Genomic DNA, 21,181 nt, shown 5'->3' on the forward strand with positions numbered 1-21,181 from the left:
GTCAGCGTCGTCTGAATGGCTGTGTTTAATTGTTGTCACGTGTACCCCTTCATCGCAATGTGTTTGATATGTACATTTAACATTCCATGTGACCTGTGCGTGTGCCTTACAGTCAGCTGTCTGGATGAGATGACATCCTTCCAATGCAGCTATGTGGATGTGTGTCACTCCGGTGATATCTCTGGCTGTTCACTCAGGCTGGCCCCCAGCTCATTTCAGGGCATGTCATGTAGACTTGACAATCAACAGGTGTATCTGGCTTTTTGTAGGAGTGTCAGCAAGCTGGCATATGTGTCCTGGATGTATTGCACACACCAGACTCCATAGTTACCTGATGTTTAGTAGCAGTTTAGCATGTGCTATGTTCATTGACTTTGATGTTGGCAGACTCTCAATCTTCATTATTCCAAACAGTGTCCTGCAGGGCACCGCCTGTCCCAAGACCAATGCCAGACTTGGCTGCCATGAGAACGTGCCTGCATCCGACGTTACAAATTCACTCGACAGTTGATTGAGGACTTGACTAACAAGCTGGCACCACACCTCCAACTGCGACACAGGTATCCTACTGCGCTGACCCCCAAGATGAAGATGAAGGTGATGGCAGCCCTACATTTTTTTGCCACAGGTACGTTTCAATTGACCATAGCTGATGTTGGTGGGATGTCACAGACAATGTTCAGCCGTGTCCTGCGTGATGTTTTGGCAGCCATGTTGGAGCACCTTGATGAATTCATCTAATTTCCTACTCCTGAGGAGTTGACAGATGTCAAGGGTGATTTTATGCCCTGGGAAGGATGCCCCATGTCATTGGGTCCATTGATGGGACACATGTGGCTTTGGTACCACCACAGGCACAGGAGCAAGCCTATCGCAACCGAAAACATTACCACTCAATAAATGCCCTTGTGGTGTGTCTTGCTAACATGCTGATATCCCATGTCTGTGCATGTTTTCCAGGATCAGCACACGATGCCTACATCATGAGGCATAGCAGGGTGCCACAAATGATGCTGCGGCTGCACAACGAACGAGCCTGTCTTGTTGTTGGGTATACTCTGTTTGTCCTGTGTGTTGCGGTATCTTTGGCTCTTACGGCATCTCCTGACCCACTTATTTACATGTTTCCATGTAGGTGACTCTGGATATCCCAACATGCCATGGCTACGGACACCTCTCCGCAACCCAAGAACAGCTGCAGATCACCGGTACAACAATGCACACGGGCAGACCAGGCGAGTGATTGAGAGGACGTTTGGCCTCCTGAAGAGCCGATTCCGGTGCCTTGACAAGACAGGCGGGTCCCTCCCATATGCACCGAAGAAGGTCTGCAAAATCTTCATCGTGTGCTGCATGCTGCACAACATGGCAGTTGAGAACGCAGTGCCACTCATCCTGGATCCGGATGAGCAGGAACATCCACCCGTGGAGGATCAAGGGCTTGGTCACGAGGCAAGTGATGAGGAGGAGGAGAAGGAGGAGGATGATATCCGCAGTTAGCTCATACGCAACTTCTTCTCATAATGGTCATTGGGTATGAGTGTGCAAGCTTGTAGCATTGAGTGGCATGTGTTGCAATGTGTGTGTCCAGCTGACTGAATGCAAAGTGACTTTGATGTGTGTTCTGATGTGTCACTCGAGTGATGATGTCATGACACACAGTTTTGCGGAGAGACTTTCTTTAAAATTTGCATGTGTCCAACATTGTTCATGTTTAGTAACTGACCATGTGTGCAGCGAGAATTGTTATAGGGGACTTCTTGTGTGTCTGTCATTCCCAGGTTTTGCGCCTGTTGTCTGCTCATGTCATCTTTGTCCTCCTGCTATTCCTCATGAGGATTGCAACGTGTGCTGAATCAGCGTATCAATGCACGAACATGTGGAAATGTCAGTTTGGGTAAGGATTGCAGCAAGGCTTTTTTGTGGTGGTACGGGTTGGGAATGTGTGGGGACTGCTTCTGTGCATGTTGTGGTACCATGCATACATGTCTTCTCACCATGGAGCATATAACATGTAGCATCACTCCCATGACATGATAGTCACCCTTCTTGACAGTCATCTGTAGTGGAGTGTGGAGTCTGATGAAGGCATCAATGTGTGTAAACCTTGCCTCTGAAACATTGCGGATGCTACGGGTGGACATAGTGTGGGACATCACAACAACTGGCTCTTTGTGGAATTGCAGCCTCTCCGTTTGCAGCAGGATGTGTTTGGCTCATCCCCTTAACTTGTGTGCCAGTTCATTGGGATTTACAACATCCACGTTGTGAAGGGGGGGTCCAGCGTATGTCCCACATGTTATGTCAACTGACCTGTGAGTCTGTTCATATGGATGCATTTCTCTTTGTGTGAGTTTGTGTAATAAAGGTGTTCACCACAATCCAAAGTGCCTCATCTCTGTCACTGCAGATCTCTTGCCAGTTTGCATGCGTCATCTATGGCATGATTGTCAAAGATTGAGCATATGAGTGTATGTTTACTTCGGCAACATGCATGCAGTTCTTCATGGCTAATAATCTCTATTGTGCATGAAGTACCTGGTTGTGTATGTATTTGTGCAGGTTGCTCCCCACAACGGGACGTCAACGCCTGCTGACGGTGTGTCTCCTGTGCGCTGCTCCGCATTTTGTTGCCTGATCCTGTAGCCGTCATTTTTGGTGATTGTTCATAAATTTTCTCGGAGTGACCCATGAGTAACCTGACACTCCTTCCTTTACATACACCTGTTGCACTGTGCCTTTCTGACCTCCTTGTCTTTGTGTGCTACTTTTTGCCTAGTTTCTCACCCCTTCCGCCTGCTGCTGCCGCCTCACCTGCGGCACCGCCCCACCGAGTGCCCCGATTCTGCAACCCACACGCCTCCAAAATGCTCCTCCCTTCCCTCCTCCACCCATTCTTAATGCAGCCAGCAGCTTGTCTGTGCCATTGTTGCACCAACGCCGTGCCAAAGGCAGGACTGTCTGCGCCTGCAACGTGCACAGTGCACGACCCTCTGGTCCTTGCATGACCCACGTCACACAACAGGCTCATGCTGCAGCCACTCTCCAAGCAATTTCCACCAGACAATCGACCGCCTGCTATCAGGCAACCCCTAAGCGCACACACGACACCTTCGCATGCTGAGTGTGCAACTCCAACTGCCTACACAGCGCTGCCCCGCCTACCAGACCCTGTCAGAACAACCAGGTCATGTGCCTCCTACTCCACACCCGCTCCGTCCATCAGCACGCCATTGGACTCTGTTACCTCCTCAACACAACAGCCCCACACATCACCTTCTTGACAGTAACCTGGATAAAAGCATCCTCAGCACACAACTTCTTCATTGCCATCTCAGACGGATACAAGATCACCCGGAGGGACGGCACCAACAATCCCGGAGGATGAATTGCAATTTTTTCACAAGTACACCCTCAGTCACAAATCCGGTTTCGCACCAACCCCCTGGCAACCGTCAGAGTAACTCATCTACAGATCTCCAGGCCTACATCCACAATTCCGCTAAGCCATCAACGCGTACATCTGTACGCACACCCTCACCTCCACAGGCTATATGTGGCTGGGGGCCAGTAACGTCTTGCTGGAGGCGAATCACACCACCATCCATCATTGGTCCATCAACATTTGCATCCACGTCTCCGACAAGTAACACACTGCCCCACACCCCGCTACCGATCCCCCAAAGATGCTTGATGTAAGTCACCACAGACCAGCTGTGTGGGACACTCGAACCAACACCACCGCCACACCCTGCAACCTCACACACTGGATCAGCAACTGATCCAACAATCTTGCCACATTGACGGACTTTCCTGTGAAGCACAACAACAGTTAAGCCACCTGGGTCAAGGCAGACCTACTGGACTCATACAGATCTACCCGGACTCTTGTGCAAACCTTGCAACACAAAGAACCATCAGTTACCTTACAGCCCTGGAAAACGCCACACACAGCCATCACCATATCATCAGCAAGGACAAGTGGAGATCCTTCAGATAGGGCCGAGGCACCAAAACACACTACATCAAGGAGCTCATCAGCATTGTGAGTGAACTGACAGCAGCTCTCCATCCAAAAGACACCTGACCCTTGCAAGGGAGATCAAATCCCTTGCAACTTTCTACCACTGCAAGCTCATGGCCATACACGACAGCCTTGGCACACAGCGGCAGACAGCACTATTATCCGCGGGACAAACCCCCCTCAGGTTCTGGACTCCCGTCAGCAGCAAATACACCACTTGGCTCATGTGCACCACCCACTCTGGCTCTCCATCAGGCCCCTTCCCACACAACATCTCAACCACATCATTCCCCATCCTTGAAGCCCACGTCCAGCACGTCATGAATGTCTCCTTTGAGTTTGCCACATTCCATGGGAGCTGGAGGCATGCAGAGACCCAGGCCCCTCTTAAACAACGGACGGCAGTACTGCAGGATCTCCTGGAACATCACCCTGCCTCCCTACCCAGCAAATGTCATCAGGAAGACACTCAACGAGCCACAGACAAACTTCCTCCATGCAAACAGCTCCAGGCAACCGGCACGAGACCATTTTCCACAGTAATCACACCAGTGCAACATTCATCATTGCCACCACCAACGACAACTTTGCCCTGCTCAACAATGGTGAGACCACCCCCCTTGACCTCTCAACGGCATTCTACACCATGTGCTACCACACTGTCAGCTCACACATCTCCAACACTTGTATCCAGAGGAGGGCCCAGGATTAAATCAACAAGTAGCTCACCAGCAAGGCCCAGGGAGTCGGCCTCCACTCTTCAGCATGTAGTACACTGGGGTCATCTGGCCCATGCCCCAGGGCTCATCTCTCAGCGTGACGATCTTCAATGTCTCCATGACCCCCCTCTCCACCATCACATGCGCACACGACCTCATCATCATCTCGTATGCCATTGACACCCAGCTGCTCCTCACCCTCACCAAAGACCCAGCCATTGCCAGATCCAACCTCTTAGAAGGCATGAGATCCGTTGAGGAATGGCTGAACATCAGCCACCTGAGGCTGGACATGGACAGGACTGAGGTCATCATCTGAGGATTGTCCCCTTACGGCTGGGTCAACTCCTTGTGTCCCACCGGCCTTGGCACCGCACCAGCACCCAGTGGCCACGCACGCAAGCTGGTGTTCATCATGGAATCATCGCTCACAATTACCATGCAACTCAACACCATCTGTACCTCATGCTGCAACACCCTCTGCATGCTGCAAATGATCCACAGATAGATCCACTCCAAGGCAAGAAAGACCTTCCCCCAGGTCCACGACACCAGCCGGGTCAACTACAGCACCGCCCTCTACGGAGGAACAACAGCAAAACTGCAGGAGAACTTGTCCACATCCAGGGTGCATCCGCACACCTCATCTTCAACATCCCCCACCCCAGCCACATCTCCGTCCACCTGAGATAGCTACAATGGCTCACTGTCTGCTGCAGGATCACCTTCAGACTCCTCAACCACACTCAGGAGGCAGTCCACAACCCCAGACCCTAAACCGACCTTGGACGTTTGTCATCCAACACCCCGTTGGCCCAACTCCGTGCAGCCAACCTTGCCCTGGCCACCTTTTATCACATCCACAGAACAACTGCATGCAGGAGATAGTTCTCCCACCTCGCCAAACAGACCTGGGACTCCATCCACGGGCACCTCCACATGACCCATGACCTCTACGCCTTCATGATACTCTTCCAAATTGGTCTGTCCGAGCAGTATTGCAAGCTCCCACCTCAGCAGCTTGAGGCCATCACGGGTGAGTATTGGGCTCCATGTCTGTATTTGATGATACATTGTGACCCATGTGTGTCCTCGACCGGACTCAGATCCCAGTGTATGGATGGCTGGAGTTAGTTCCACACTCAGGCATACTTTGACATATCCCCACATGTATGTTGTGGACTCATGCTAAATGACTGCAACATAAAATTTCAATTGTTCTTTTTTGCATTATAGTTCTGGGGCGTAATTTGTGCAAAGAAAAAGGTGCAATACAGGGACCATAGAATCCAAAGTTCACAGGGGGAGATGGGATCCTTGGCATTTGAAGTCAGCAGAGTCCAGACCACAGTGTTTGGCGTCATTGGTCAGACTGTGACCAGCAAGTCCATCTGACAGATAATGTCAGTCAATGAGGTGATGCTGTCGTACATGAAGGCCAGGTGCCAGGCCAGGTGACCTGGGAGATGTGGATGGGCCGCTGCCTCTCACGGTCTTTTCCGTGGACGACTCACCTTCCTCGGGGGACCCTCAGATGCAGGCCTTGACGATGCTTGGGACGCTCCGTCGGACGAATCCTCCTCCTCCCTCCCTGTGGCTGGTGGTGGTCTTCGCCTGGTGGCACAGGGAGGGTTGCCCATGTTGTCGGCGATCCGACGGAGTGAATGGCTTATGTCCCTTTGCACCGCCAGGAGCTCAACCAGTCTTGCCTCTATCTGTCCTTGGTGTTCTTGTTGACTGGCGTGTTGCTCGGCCTGCTGGTTCTTCATCTCTGTGAGGATCCCCACTACCTGGCTGAACTCCCTGGTGTCACGCCGGTATGCGTCCATGATGTTGTGTATGTGTGACATACCGGTCCCTTCAGCTGGCTGGTCAGGTTCTCGCCTCCGCCTGCCTACACTCCCACCACCCCTGCCCACACGAGCCTGGGCTGCCGTTGTGGTGACATCGGGTCTACGGGACCCCTGAGGGATCACAGTGGCGGTGTTGTCTGCCTCCTCCTGGGTGCCTGGCGCACCTCGTCCCTCCTGGTCAGACTGGCTCAGTTGTTCACTGCGGGCACGGCTCCTCGGTGTCTCCTGGGATGTGGCAGGAATTGGGGTGGTGGTTGGCACAGATGTTCCTGAACCAGGTGCTGCAGGGGCTTGGACACCAGAGGGTCCAGGTCGGTTGGGGTCATCCGCGGAGTGTTGAGAGGCGTCGCTGCCGGTGGGATCAGGTTCCTCCCGAGCCTGGGACATTGATTCTTCACTCCCATTGTTGGGGGGAGATTCATCACGTTGCCCTGTGTGTGAGACACAGACAATGTTAATGCTGTTTCATGCAACATCCATGTTTCATACACATTCAAGTCGGCACTGTTCCTCCAGGTAGTTGTATGTAACTAGCATTCTCCTCAATGTTCACTTGTGGATGGGTATGTTGCGGGGGACAGATTGATATGTTCTCCTGAGTCTTTGACATGTAGATTTTTGGCTTGGATACTTCTTCGGGTATGTATTGGTCTTGTTGTGTTACATGTCCATTGTGACAGTGGGTAAATCCATTGCCTGTCCCGGGGGTGTCTGCTTGTGTAAGGGGTGTGTGTGACCGGGCCTGCTGGTGGGTGTAGTGTGATTGGGCACTGGGGTTACCAGGTGATGTAGCTGTCCCCCCATGGAGCATGCTGCCACGACAGTGAGTGTGAGTTCCTGTCCTAGATATCTGGCCTTGTTGTCTTGGTGTTTGTGTTTGCACTGGTCACAGGAGGGCCTTGTGCTGCCTACACCAGGGCCAAGTGTCAGCTATCTTGTCAGTACTTTCCTACTCCCTATGCATTGCGCATGGTGCATGGGTATGTACCTGGGCCATATGGGATGAGGGCAATTGTGTCTGATTTGGAGTTCAACGATGCGTTTTGTGACAAGCACCCTCCCAGCATACCGGACATCCATTTTTGGGTTAGGGCTTCGTGTAGCATGGGACATAGCATGGCCTTGCTTTCTCAATGGGGCATACACATGTTAGTGGCATTAGCATTGTTTTTGACTGTGGTTCTGGCCGGTGAGGGCTTGAGGGTAGTTGCGTGCATTTTGTGTAGTTGGGGTGTGGATGCCATTACCCCCATGTTACATAAGTTGTTTGTGTACTCACCAGGCTCTGGAAGTCCTTGAAGTCCATGTACTCCCACCGGCGTAAGCAGGGCCTTCACCTTCTCCTCCCAGGGATGGAAATGTACTGGTCTGCGGGGCCCAGCACCTCCAGTGATGTTGCTCTGGGCGTAGTAGTCATTCATTTTTCGCTTGACTGACCTCCGCAGATCGTACCACCTGACTTGGCATTCAGTCCTGGTCCTTCTGATGGGTGCAACAGCATTCACCCCATCGACGATCCTCTGCCACAGGCGTGATTTTTCCCCTATGCTGGTCTGTCTGACCAATGTTCCAAACAGCTGTGGCTCTACTCTGATGACTTCATTGACAAGGATCTCCAGCTCCTCCCTTGTGAACTTTGGATTCTTGTCTGTGGGCATGGTGTGGGGTGAGGGTGTGGATGGTTGTGGGTCTGAATGTGAAGGTGTGGGTCGGAATGTGAAGAGGGGGTATGTGTGAAGGAGGTTGTGTGAAGGTGTATATGTTAAGGTGGATGGGTGCAGTGGTTGGTGTGTGCTCTCTAGCTGCAGTGAGTCTGTTGCAAAGGCTCATGGTTTGTGTGTGTGGGCCCTTTTTATTGGTCCATTTGTGGGTGGGCCTCAGTTTGAGTTTTTGGTGGGTGTGTTATAAGGGGTGGTTGTGAGTTTGCTCCTCTGTTTGCCTGTTTGGATGTGGCCAGGTCAGTCATTTCCATGTTTTGTGCACTGTAGACGTGTTTTGTGGTGTTGTGCGAGTCGATGGACCCTCCTTGTGCTGTTTTACAGTGTCTGTGATTCAGTACGACTCGTTTAGTTGTATTTGCTTCAGTTTTTTTGTGTATCCGACTCGGTCATACGCGACGTTCTCCGCGGTACGAATCGTACTCCGACACGTTCCCAGGGGTGCGAGTCGTACAGGGGTACGAGTCGTACAGGCATACACCCCCATGCGTTGTGTATGTACGGTGCGTACCCCAACATTGCGTATGTACGGTGCGTACATACGCGATGTTGTTGTAAGGTGCGTACATAGGCATGGGGGGACCTGTACGACTCATACCCCTGTACGACTCGCACCCCGGGAACAACTTTTCCCGGGATACGAATCGTACAAAGTTCGCTTCGTAGCGGGTAAAGTAACTCCCCGTGTACGGGACGTTTTCCGTACGATTCGGAAATCGGAAAGCCGGTCCGGATCGTACTTGTACGGTCGGACTGTATTTTTACGATTCGTACGGAAAAGTGTCCGGGTCTGTCTCGTATAACTTTTCCCGATCCGATTCGTACGGATTGGGACGATCCGTATGCATTTTTCCTGTACAAATCGTACTTCACAGGTTGGACCGGACTTGTACGATTCGTACGGAAATAATTACGGATACGAGTCGTACGGGAAAAAAAAGTACAGGATCGGAATCCACCCCTTAGTGAGGAGTCCTAACTTTCCCAGTGGTTTTCAACCTAACATGCACACTTAACTGTGTTGACACCATTGACTTGTTTCCCCAGGAGTGAATCCAATTCACAAATGGTCAAAGTAGCAGAGCTGGGATTTGCTGTAGCCAAGAAATGCATTGGAGTCAGGTGGATTAGGAAAATATTCCCGACATTGTAGTAGTGGAACAGAGAAATGATCAAATGAGTAAAGGCGATATGTGAGGTACGCAAGGAAGTGTAATACCTTTCAGGTGGCGAGGGTGACTTGCTCGAATGGGATCTAGTGGACGTAGAGCTGGAGCAACAACACCGAGCTGAGGGCAATGGAGACCGCAGCCGTGGCACGGACAATGCCAGTGAAAATGTAGTAATATCACAGACATGCTGCAGTTGTTAAAATGTGGGTATCATACCGTACAGTGTCACCATAGATACTGAAGGTGATCTACTTCATATGTAAGAGCACTGATGGAGTGAGCTCCCCATGGAAGCTGGGTGGGTGGGTGAGGGGTTGGAATATCTTTCTAGTCTTCCTCTTGTCTTTACTATGTTAAAATCAATTAAATACTTTAAGTGCAAACAATACCATTATTTTGTCGGTGTTCATTGAAATGGGTTTCTTTACTTGGAAAACAATTTACCACGAATTCTGCCAGTTTATAGTTAGATTATGCATTTTAATCTCCAATTTTCTATACTTTAGATGTACTGTCTTTGGGATTTTTCGTTATTGAGCTCATGAAGTAAATATAGGTATTGTATTGTGGCATTTGTATAGCCATTCATAACACATTGTGGGGTGCTGAATTGTATTCTCAGTGCCCTACACCAGTGTGCATTGCATTTGTTGTGATCCTATATGGGAATAGATTTGGAGTTGAGTGTGAGTGACCATAGAGGTGCCCTATCTTGTCCTGGTGTGCAGTGCCTAATAGTGTGTTGGAGGAGGAGGTGTAGAAGATAGGTGTGGTAAATAGAACTAAATAATTGGCAGCTATAATTTACTCTGCAGGTCGGATGTTTAGTTTCATGGTTTGTGCTTTGCTATTTAGTGTGAAACACAGCAAACAAGCCAAACATCTAGGGTGAGTTCGGAATAGGGCATCATAAAGGGCTACACTGTGCTGTATGTTGCGTTTCCGTAAATAAATCAAATTTGTAAAATAATATATTTGTGAGAGGAATCCAGGAGATGGGGGGTGACAATTGTCCAAAACAAATTTAGAAAGTGTCAAAGAAGTGACGTTTTATTAGCTTATTGAATATTTTACACAATGTATTGATGTTCAGTTATCAACTGAAAAAGAGAATTTTGCCATGCCTATTGGCAAAACCCTGTTAGTCTCCAGAGACCCGTTAAGTGGCCAATTAAGCTTCATTCTAGTCACAAGCTTACACTTCTATATTAGCATGTGAATGGTAAAGAAACACAAAGAATACCCCATAATGAATGTGAGTGTACGGTAAACTGGTTTCTTTACAGTGAACACAGTTTTCCATATAGAATAAAGGAAGCCTGATTTTTGTTGATGGATGTGAATATGTCCACTTCTTTATTTGGATTTGCATAAATGGATGCATATGCAAGTGCTTCTGTGAATCCAAGAGATGGGCTTGAAAATGGGAAATGTATTCAAAATGTAGGCGTAAGCCTCTGTCAGTAAATTTCTGACTTTCGGCTTCAGTATACCTGTGAACTTGGCCCCATTTCTCTATGGCTGAATAGTTTGACTCAAATTATTAGGCAATAAATGTGGGTGTTTGTTACCAGCCAGGAGAATTTGAAACATTTTGTGGTCAGTTCAATTTGATTCTATGCCAGGACCGGAGGTGACAGTTAGTCTGTTCTTTCTTCACTCTTTATTGCCATCAGCCATTAAAACATTATGCAAAGTAAAATAGCATCAAAAGACTTCATTTCCCTTGAGACATTGGGAAAGAGCATAAAAAACTGTTCATCCAATCTGCAACCAGTGACTCCATTCAGGACTCTCTGCGTACACCTCTCCTTCCCTTTTCTTAGCTGCTCCATCTGCTTTCAGTTAAGTGCCTTTATGCAGGGTTTGTGTGTTAACTGAATTAGGCCTTAGTAGCTTAATACTAGTGACTGTTGATCTGTTTACATGCAGCCGCTTTAATATTGTCATAACTGCTACTTGATAATAACCTTTTTTTGCAGCGCAGCCGCTGTAACATTCATCACTTCTTTGCGGCTGCTCACTGTGTCACTTTTAATTAGGACTGGTTAATGAGGACTCGATAGCGAGGTGCGATGAGCTGACCGCTAGAGTACCCCGCACCTAATTGCTCATCATGCTCAGTGCACTCTACCTCTTGGCGGCCGGCACATCAATTTCACCCAATTTTTCTCTGGTGAAGCGCGACCTGCCGTGTTCTGTATGGGGTTTGTTATTCTGCATAAATACATCATAATTGAGTCCCCGCCTGGAGCCTGAATGCCCGTGTGGGTAGGACTTTTTTTTTTAATACCAAGTTTTATATTGCGCAAACTTGACCCGAATTGGGTATCAGAGTGCTTTACATAGCACCAGTTACGTTACATGAGGACACATATTCATTTTTGTTGGGCACCGGGAGATTAAGTGATTTGCCCTGAATTGCAGGATGTTAAGCATCATTGCCGAGACTCTAACCCAGTTCCCCAGATTCGAGGTCGACCACCCTATCTGTTAGGCCAACTCCTCTCCCCGACTTGCTGCACGATTGACTGCAAAGCGAGGGACATGACCCAAGTGGTGATCTTCCCATTGCATTGATGGGAGCGTTGGTGACCTGGGGCCTTTCCTTAGTGTGTGCCCAGACTGTTAATTTACAGTTTACCTAAAACTCTCATGGGCTTATCCCAGCTTACTTACTGCTCTCTTTTCCTCAAAGCCTTCATACGGTCCATTATTAAAAGCAAGGAGGAAACTGAATTACTTCCCGATTGATGACAATTTCTGTCCGATAATGGACGCCTTTATCCTTGAAGCAGTGTCGCAAGTTGTGGCGCCCTTGGAGAAGAAAACCCTTCAGATGGCAACACAGTGCCAACAACCCCTCACTGAGGGAGGAAACTTCTGGGCCTATGGCCCCCCCATACCTCCAGGGCAACCACTGCACTCACGGACACTAAACGCAAACATGCAAATGACCCTGGAGTCGATGTAGATGCTTTTGCCTGCCTCAAAAAGGCTTTCATGGATTCCCAATCCCCCACCATCCTGCTTCCCTTCCCAGCACCATGGGGGATGTCTCCTTTCCACCCTTTGTCCCTACCCCTCGAATGGGGATGATTCCCTCAATGCGTCAGATGGCAATGACAAGCCCACTAGACCTTGGTGCCCCCTGGGAGTTCCTCTTCTCCGGTGGGTGAATGCAAACAGGATAACGTCCCCAAGGCTCCAGATTCAGACATGCTGGACCCTGATGATTTACCACACCCACGTTCTGCAGAGTGGTCCCCAGCGCTAGTAGTTGCCTCTTACGTGGCGGGCCATCTAAGGAAATCACTGGACAAAGAAGTCCACAATTGCCTTAAGGCAGAGTGTCCTTGCCCCTCCTTGGAGGGCAAAGTTGCTCTCGCTCCCGAAATTGGCGCCAGGATGCCCACCTTCTTGGACAAATTTGTATGAGATCAAAAAAAGAGCATAGACCGTTCCTGGCGCTCATGTCAGGATACGTTGTTGAACATAGTCAGGACCCTATCCAGTATTCTGGACATTGGTGAAGAAGCTAAGGCATCCAGCACTGTTATTCCCCCCGAGGTATTATCAGAATGGGTTCAGCGAGACATAATTGTTCTAGGAAAAGCTAACTGCGCGATTTCCACCGAAAGGCTCAGATCCCTTTGAATAGAAATTGTTCAGAAACTGGGAGGGTTAGCGAAATCTGAGGCAGGTTCCATTGCATGGGGTGGTCTGTTTGGAGATCCCTTTTTCTGCGAATTGGGAACATTTGTAAATATATTTAAGCCCCTAGATAAGCCTCAACTCTATTAAGAGAATCTTTACCCCACATGTTTTTGCTGTAGCCAGTCGTGTAAGAGAGCGCTCGATAGGCCGTGGCCTCCATCAAGCCTCCAGAGGGTCTGGGATTCGAGGAGAAAAATGGCAAGGCTCATCCCTTTTCTGTAACTTCTATCACACTAGAAGTTACCCCTGCCAGCGAGGCTCGAGAGGGAATTCCAGAAACCGAAATCGCTCCTACAATCCCACTCAAAGTGAGTGTATAATCCCACTTGGGGATCAGACTCTGGGGTACTCCAAATATTGAGGGCCTTCCAAATAGACCTCTACGGTTCACCATTCCAACCACAGAGCCTGAAACCCCTATTTTTTCCCTCTGCTCAAGCTGATCTTGTGGATTCAGAGATTACACAACTCTTGGAGAAAGGCACAATAGTGCAAGCCCAACAACACCGCTATGGTTTTCTCAGCAATCTCTTCTTGGTGAAGAAGATGGATAGGGGCCAATGTCCTGTTATTAATCTGAGGGAACTCAATGAGTGTCTAGTCCTCTGCCACCTCAAGATGGAAGGCATTCATATCCTCAGAGACTTAGTGCAGGCAAATGATTGGATAGTGCACCTGGACTTAAGACACCTGCCTCACGATTCCCATTTTCTCTCCCCAAAGGCGTTTCCTACAATTCCAATGTCACAGACCTTCAAGTTTCTCCCTTCTTTTTGGTCTGTCATCCGCTCCATAATGCTTCACAAAGGTATTAAAACCTGTGGTGAAACTTGAGATCCGAAGGTATCCGACTCAATGTCTATCTGGACAATATCCTCCTTATGGATGAATGTCTAAAGAGACTGTTGAGTCCCTTTCAGCTGACCATCAGTCTTTTGGAGTCACTCTGCTTTGTCACCAATGAGAAGTCCTCCCTTATACCAGCCCAGATCTTGCAGTTTCTGGGATTTGTGGTGTATTCAGTCATGACTGCGCTGAATATTCTATCCTGGAAAGGCACCAAAATAAAACACAAACTCAGAGGACTCTGGCCAGATCCACCACCCCCCTGTGAACACACTCCCGCATAGTGAGTCTTCTATCATCGTCCATGCAGGCCATTTTTCTGGGACCCCAACATTGAGCCTTACAACGCCTCAAGGTTTTCCATCTTCAATGGGGTCTCACCTACTACTAGTCAATTCCCCTCGTGCTGGAGGCCAAAGAAGAACTGCAATAGTGGATATTCCATATGGAAGCCTGGAACGGGTGAGCCGTCGTTGGCTCTCAAGCCGATCTGGTGTTGGAATCAGCTGCCAGAGGAGCACACTTTGGGGAGTTCTCCACAGGAGGAAAATGGTCTTCTGCAGAACAGTCTTTTCACAGAAATTGTCTGGAGTTGAAGGCTGGCTCCTTTGCAGTGAAATATTGGACCAAGGTAAAAGCCCAGTGCTGTGTCCTCTTCAGGATGGACAATGTAGCAGCTGTCTGCTATATCCATTATCTGGGGGGGAACCAGGTCAAAGTTCCTGTACGACTTAGCCCGAAGTGTTTGGTCCTATTACCTGGCCAGCCAGATTTCAGTGATGGCGGAACATCTGTTGGGGAAATCCAATCAGGTAGCGGATTGGCATTCACGGCATTTGCAAGTTGTCAGTCTGTGGAAAATGCACTTGCTATGTTCCAGGAGATACAGTCCAAGTGTGGTCCTTTCACAATGGATCTGTTTGCCTCTTGGCTAAATCATCAACTGGACAGGTTTTGCAGTTGGAGACCAATTCCCAATGCGGTGGCACAGACGCGTTTCTCCAGGATTGGAGCAAAGAGTTAGGGTAGGCATTTCCACCTTTCGCTATGATCAAAAGGTTGGCCACCCAAGTTCGGAGGCAACAAGCGGACCTGGTGGTAATCACCCCAATTTGGGGGTCTCAAGTCTGGTTTCTGGTTCTGATGGAACTTTCTTGGAATTTTCCAATCTGTCTACACCTGCTTCCAGATCTCCTTTGGGATCCCTGGGAGAACCCTCATCTCCTGGTTCTGGAAGGCTCTTTCTTTTTCATGGCATGGAGGATTACGGGGAGCCATGGAAAGTCCCAGGCGTTTCATTGGAAGCTGTTTCACTGTTCGCCACTGTTCACTGGGCAGATTACACAACCAAGTGATACCGCTTGGGCAGGTCTTGATGGTTGGGTTGGTGTCATCAACAACAATTGGATCCAGTAGGGGCAGACATTGTCTACATCTTGAATTTCCTTGCCTCAGCGGGTTTGGCGTATAGGTCCATTAACACTTTTCTATCTGTCATTTCCGCAGGCCATTACCTAATGGATGGGCATCCGGTAGTAAAACGTCCTTTGGTATGTAAACTCCATAGAGGCATTGGCTCACAAGCTACTGGTTGGAGACCCCTTCATTAAACTATCCCTTTCTCCTGAACCCTGGTACTCTACACTGTTAACTGACACAACATCGATGTAAAACATATCGATGTTAAAAATATCAAGTAAAAAATATAGACAGCAATAATATCGACTCCTATACTTAAATAGGTAAGTATAAAGATATCGACTAAAAAATATCAATGTAAAAAAAAATAGATGAATAAAATATTGCCTTTTATATAAGTATACAATAAAATAATATATATTAAATATAATTTTAATAAAATAAATGTAATATACATTTTAATAAAATATAACCAACACACAAACATTATAATTTATACATATATATTTACTTTAAAACAATTAAGAAACTATTAATTTTAATTTATGTTAAACGTTTAAAATAGAATAGAAAATAAAAATATATATTAATTAAAATATAAAAAACAATCTATAATAAATTAAAACAAACTATTTAAAAAAAATTAAACTTACATTTCACAATACAATCAGTGCAAAAGTAGGGAAAGTGTTGGATAGCAAAGGTGTAAAAATAACTATTCCAACTCCAGTGAGTGCAACAGTAATGAAAGTGTTGAATAGCGGAGGGGTAAAAATTACTATTCCCTCTCCAGTGAGAGCAACAGTAGGGAAAGTGTTGGATAGCGGAGGGGTAATATTTACTATTACCACTCAAGTGAGTGCAACAGTAGGGAAAGTGTTGGATAGCAGATGTGTGAAAATTACTATTCCCACTCCAGTGAGTGCAACATTAGGGAAAGTGTTGGATAGCGGAGAGCCAAAAATCACTATTCACACTCAAACAGTTATTAAAAAAATATGTATATTATAAAAAAAATCGAAATCATGTTAATAAATGAACAATATTTAAGAAATGAAAACTCAAATATATTAAATATATGAAAAGAAAACATATTAATTGCATATAGCAAAAACCTACAAACATTATATAAAATGAAATAAGTACATTTAAAAAAAGAAATGTAAACTAGAAAATATTTACAAACAAAAAAATGAATACATAAATGTATTTATTTTATTTCCTACCCTATAACACCACACAAAACACTTCAACATTATAAATTAAATGCACTTCCATAATTAGCATTAATAATCAATTAAAAAATATTATTAAAAAAACCAATAAACACTAATTGACTACACACACTTACACACTATAATATCCACAACACACTATAAAATAATAAAACACAAAACTTATTTTACCCCCTTAAAAGTAAAAACATCACACAAAAATAAACAATTCCAATTACCCAACATAAATATTAAATAATTAAAATTAACTATATATTAATTAATTAAACACAAATTACTTCCCACCCTTTACTCCTATAAACACCACAACACACACCTAAAATTAATTTCACAATTACATAATACAATTTTAATAATGTCATTAATATCAATTAACAAACAATAAAAAATAAACTACTTAACACCTTTACCCCTAAAAACCCTAAAACACACACCTAAAATTAATTACACAAATACCATAAATATTTACCAATTAATTATTTAAAATTAACCAATTATTAATTAATCAAATAAAAATAAATTACTTCCCACCCTTTACACCTATACACACCACAACACACTTAAAATTAATTACATAATTACCATAATTAAGTATCAGTTAATTCAGATTAATTAACCAATTATAATAAATGTTTACACATTTAAAACTATAAAGTCTCAATTAAACAAATATTAATGAATAAAAATTAATCAATTAATTTAATATAATTAATTTCCCACCCTATTCCCCTATAAACCCACAACATGCTACGGAACTAAAAACGCAAAATTCAAATAAAAAAATGTAATAACTATTAAAAATGTAACACATATATTAAAAATACAAACCATTCTAATACAAAAAGACATACATCACATACATATAAAATATATACTAAAATACATAACAGTAATTAAAAAATGATATTTTTAGCAACTATAATTTTGAAAACAATATTAAACACTTCGATATTTTTAAAATAGATATTGCTTACCTTAAGTCAATATTCTTGACCACGGTATTCTTGGTGTCGATATTTCTGAACCTCAATATTTATTACTCGATATTTGTGCAACTCGATATTTTTTTCTCAATATTCTGTCTGCACATCACTCTACACTATGGGATGTCAATACGGTCTTGCGCCTGTTCAAGTCTTGACCTTCAAACAAGTATCTGTCACAACAGCAGATGTTGGCAAATTTGGCTACCCTGTTGTGCCTGGTACCTTGTCCAGAGTCTCAGATGTCAGAGCCTTGTACATAACAGGTAGAGTAATTACTCTGGATGGAGTAACCTTTCAATATTTCTATGAGGACAAAATGTAATTAAAAAATTGTTTTATATCTTATTTTTTTTTTCAGATGTTCCAAAGTTGTGCATTGTAAGAGCAATAAAAGCCTACAAATCTATGACAGAGGAGCTCTATCTTCAAGGGGAAAGACAGCTACTCATTGCTCTCACTAAACCTCATAGAGTAGTTTCCTCTCCTACTATTGCCAGGTGGATCAGATGGGCCGTGCAAGAAACTGGCGTTGACATTTCTGTATTAGGAGCTCATGCCGTGAGAAAGACCATGGCCTCTAAAGCTTTTTCTTTAGGAGCTCGCTTAGAAGATTTTCTTAATGCGGTGGAATGGTCCTTGGATTCTACATTTAGGAGATTATTTTTTAAACCAGTCCAAAATTTGACATTGTTTGTAGTGGAGAAGCTTTAAATTAGCCTAATCCTTGCCTTCGTTCCTGACATAGAATGAAACATTTCCTCGCTATTGTAAATGAAAGTTTCAATTCTTGTAAGGACACGAAGGCGAGGATTAGTCCACCCTTAAGAGTAAATCTTTTCTGCCCACCCAATGTGGAGGGATCATGCAATGATACATTACTCTATGGATGTTATACAAGTTACATGTAAGTTCTTGATTGCTTTGATGGTTGATTGCTCCTTGTTTCACTATGATGGTAAAAGTTGTCTTTGTTGCCTCTGAAATTGTGACTCCTTACGTGGTAACGCACCTTTTTGTGGATGGAAACTTACGCTGTTGTTTTCCTAAGGGATTGATTCCACTAAACAAGACTGAACCTCAACTCCATCTGCTGTGGTTACAGGAAGAAAGAGGGAGAAGGAGCGTCTGCAGAGTCTTGAAGGGCGTTACTGGTTGCGGATTGGATGAACTGTTATGTTCTTTAGGAAATGAAGTCTTTTGATGTTTTTCTGCTGCTTGATGTTTTAAAGACTACTGGTAATAAAGAGCGAAGAAAGAACAACCTAATCCTCGTCTCTGTGTCCATAATAGAATTGAAACTTTCCGTTATGATAGCTAGGAATGTTTTAATTTGTTAAAAACAAGCATGATATCGATCCTCACCAAATTTTAAGTAGCGTTTCCCTGAATGACTTAGACGCTAGTATATCTAGGACTATTTATAGTACGAGAAATAGCTGAATAATAATTGAAGCAGATTTCTTTTTTGCATTTGCATTTCGTATTCATTATTTCAGTACACAGAAAATATAACCAGCAGCTCAGCTTTATATCGTACCTAATTCCAAGACAAATGTCTAGTTCAGAAAAAGAAACTATACCATTTGCTGTGTCATCGATATTGAGTTTGTTTGTCTTGTTTAAATTGTATTTACACTAGCCAGAAATAAAACCAGGTATGAAAGTTTGATGGTGACTGCAATATTGCCTGTGTCCTGAAGTAGACAGTTGCTCGAAAATAAACATTGATTACCAAAATAGCAACTTGTATTCTGTCGTATTGTTTTATGAATGTAATATGGATCATCTAGTTTTGCTGTAGCTAGAAGGAAAGCAGCCCCATCCTTGAATTATCTTATTGGTGTGTGTGCCCTGATAAGTATTTGTGTAATACCTATAATATAGTACTACAATTCAGCACACTCTTCCTTTTTTATATATATATATGCAGGATCTCTCAAACTTCTGGGTGACATTAGAGTGATTCCATTGCCCTCAAAACCAGGCCTTCATTAACTGAATCATCTCTCATCAATTTGTAGTTCAGCTTGAAGGTTGATTTGGGGTGGATTAGACATAATCATTAAAAACTAAGTATTTTTGACTCTTGCTTCTGATGATTTGTGTTGGAAACACCCAAATTAGGGGCTGGACCACCTCGACATTATATCAACTCAAACTTCAACTCTGCAGTGATTTGATTTGTCCAGGGCTAACTCTGTGTAATGAATAGTTGGACCTTCTAGTTTTCATGTCTCTCTATGGTAATGCTTAAAATCTAAAACTGGTTGAAAGTGATCTGGTACAATGCGGTCAATCTCTCTGAATTGTTTCCCCTCTCCTTATTTCCACAGTGTTTAGCTGCTGGTTCAATAATCATGAATCGAGAAATAGAGAGTATGGCTATGCGGCCCTTAGCCAAGGATTTGACACGTAGCTTGGAAGAAGTGAGGAACATTATTCGTGACCAAGCCTTGAGGGATCTGAACATGTATACTGATAAAATGAAAGAGTCCCTAAAGAATTTTGATGTTCTCTTTGCTGAATTTGAGTTAAGGTAATTTTTGGATACCTTTTACAATGTTTGATTGCTTCTGCAGAAAAGGTGTTTTTGCAAAGTAAACATTGACTCAAGTGTTTTAAAAGGTTGTCATAAATCTTTAATATGTAATTATTTTATATTTGTGTTTCTGTCTTGATTAACTGAATAAGAATTTGCAGCTTCAAAATTCACTCATGCTACACTAATTTCACATTCCTGTGCTGAAAGGTCTCTCACTTTCGTCGTATTCTAGTGGTATCAAGACAGATGGGTGGTTTTAATCTTTTCTCAGGATAAAGCTTAAGAAGATTGCTCCAACCTTGCTCAAAACACAACTAAGTCTCGACTTTTTATCCTTATTTTCAGTGGCAGCTGGCATGTATGGAGGGTGGTGTACAAAATTAAATAAGGTATAAAATAATTACACTTGCCTTCCTAGAGACGTCCTCCTCGCTCCAGTCTTTCTGAGGCGGGCTCCAACATTGGACCCTGGAAACTGCACTAACCAATCCTGGCGCTGCTCTTATTCAGCATGAGAGAAGAGCAAGGATTGGAGGGAGCGGCCTTTTTCGGTGCTCCCAAGGACACTGGAATCCTATGCTTTCTCTAACGCAGCTGTTTAAGGCTCGTGCATAAATTAGGCCCGTACGCGGATGCGCAGCACAATAGCAGGTATTGCCAGAACTGCAGATATCGGACATTTGAAATCCCGCCTGTGCTCTTTAAAGATGTTTATTGTGGATTCCAACTGTTTGATCGTTTTTTAACTGTACAATCATTGTTTTAACTACTCCATAGATGAGTACTGTTTTCTGTGTGATATGTTCTCGTTGGTATTGCTAATCTGGGGCACTTTAACTGTCTGAGGCGACTCTCTGGTCCACCGCGGTCTCGTCAGTTGACAGATTGAGTGGAGAGAGGCAGCCCTGCTAGGGGTCGATCAGGCCATCGGTGGCCGCCATCTTCCAAGC

At 45.0% G+C, this 21,181-nt stretch overlaps 1 protein-coding gene across 2 annotated transcripts in view; it reads left to right on the top strand.

The window, feature by feature from the left end:
- ZFYVE28 (zinc finger FYVE-type containing 28) overlaps positions 1-21,181 on the top strand; it is a 932,593-nt gene that overhangs the window by 542,915 nt on the left and 368,497 nt on the right. For both annotated transcript variants that reach the window (XM_085642546.1, XM_085642547.1), the window contains exon 4: positions 20,023-20,225. In XM_085642546.1, coding sequence (XP_085498672.1) covers positions 20,023-20,225 — 203 coding nt within the window. The remainder of the gene's footprint in view (positions 1-20,022; positions 20,226-21,181) is intronic.

The sequence above is a fragment of the Triturus cristatus genome, chromosome 2_2, assembly GCF_964204655.1.
Source record: "Triturus cristatus chromosome 2_2, aTriCri1.1, whole genome shotgun sequence".
Taxonomy (NCBI): Eukaryota; Metazoa; Chordata; class Amphibia; order Caudata; family Salamandridae; genus Triturus; species Triturus cristatus.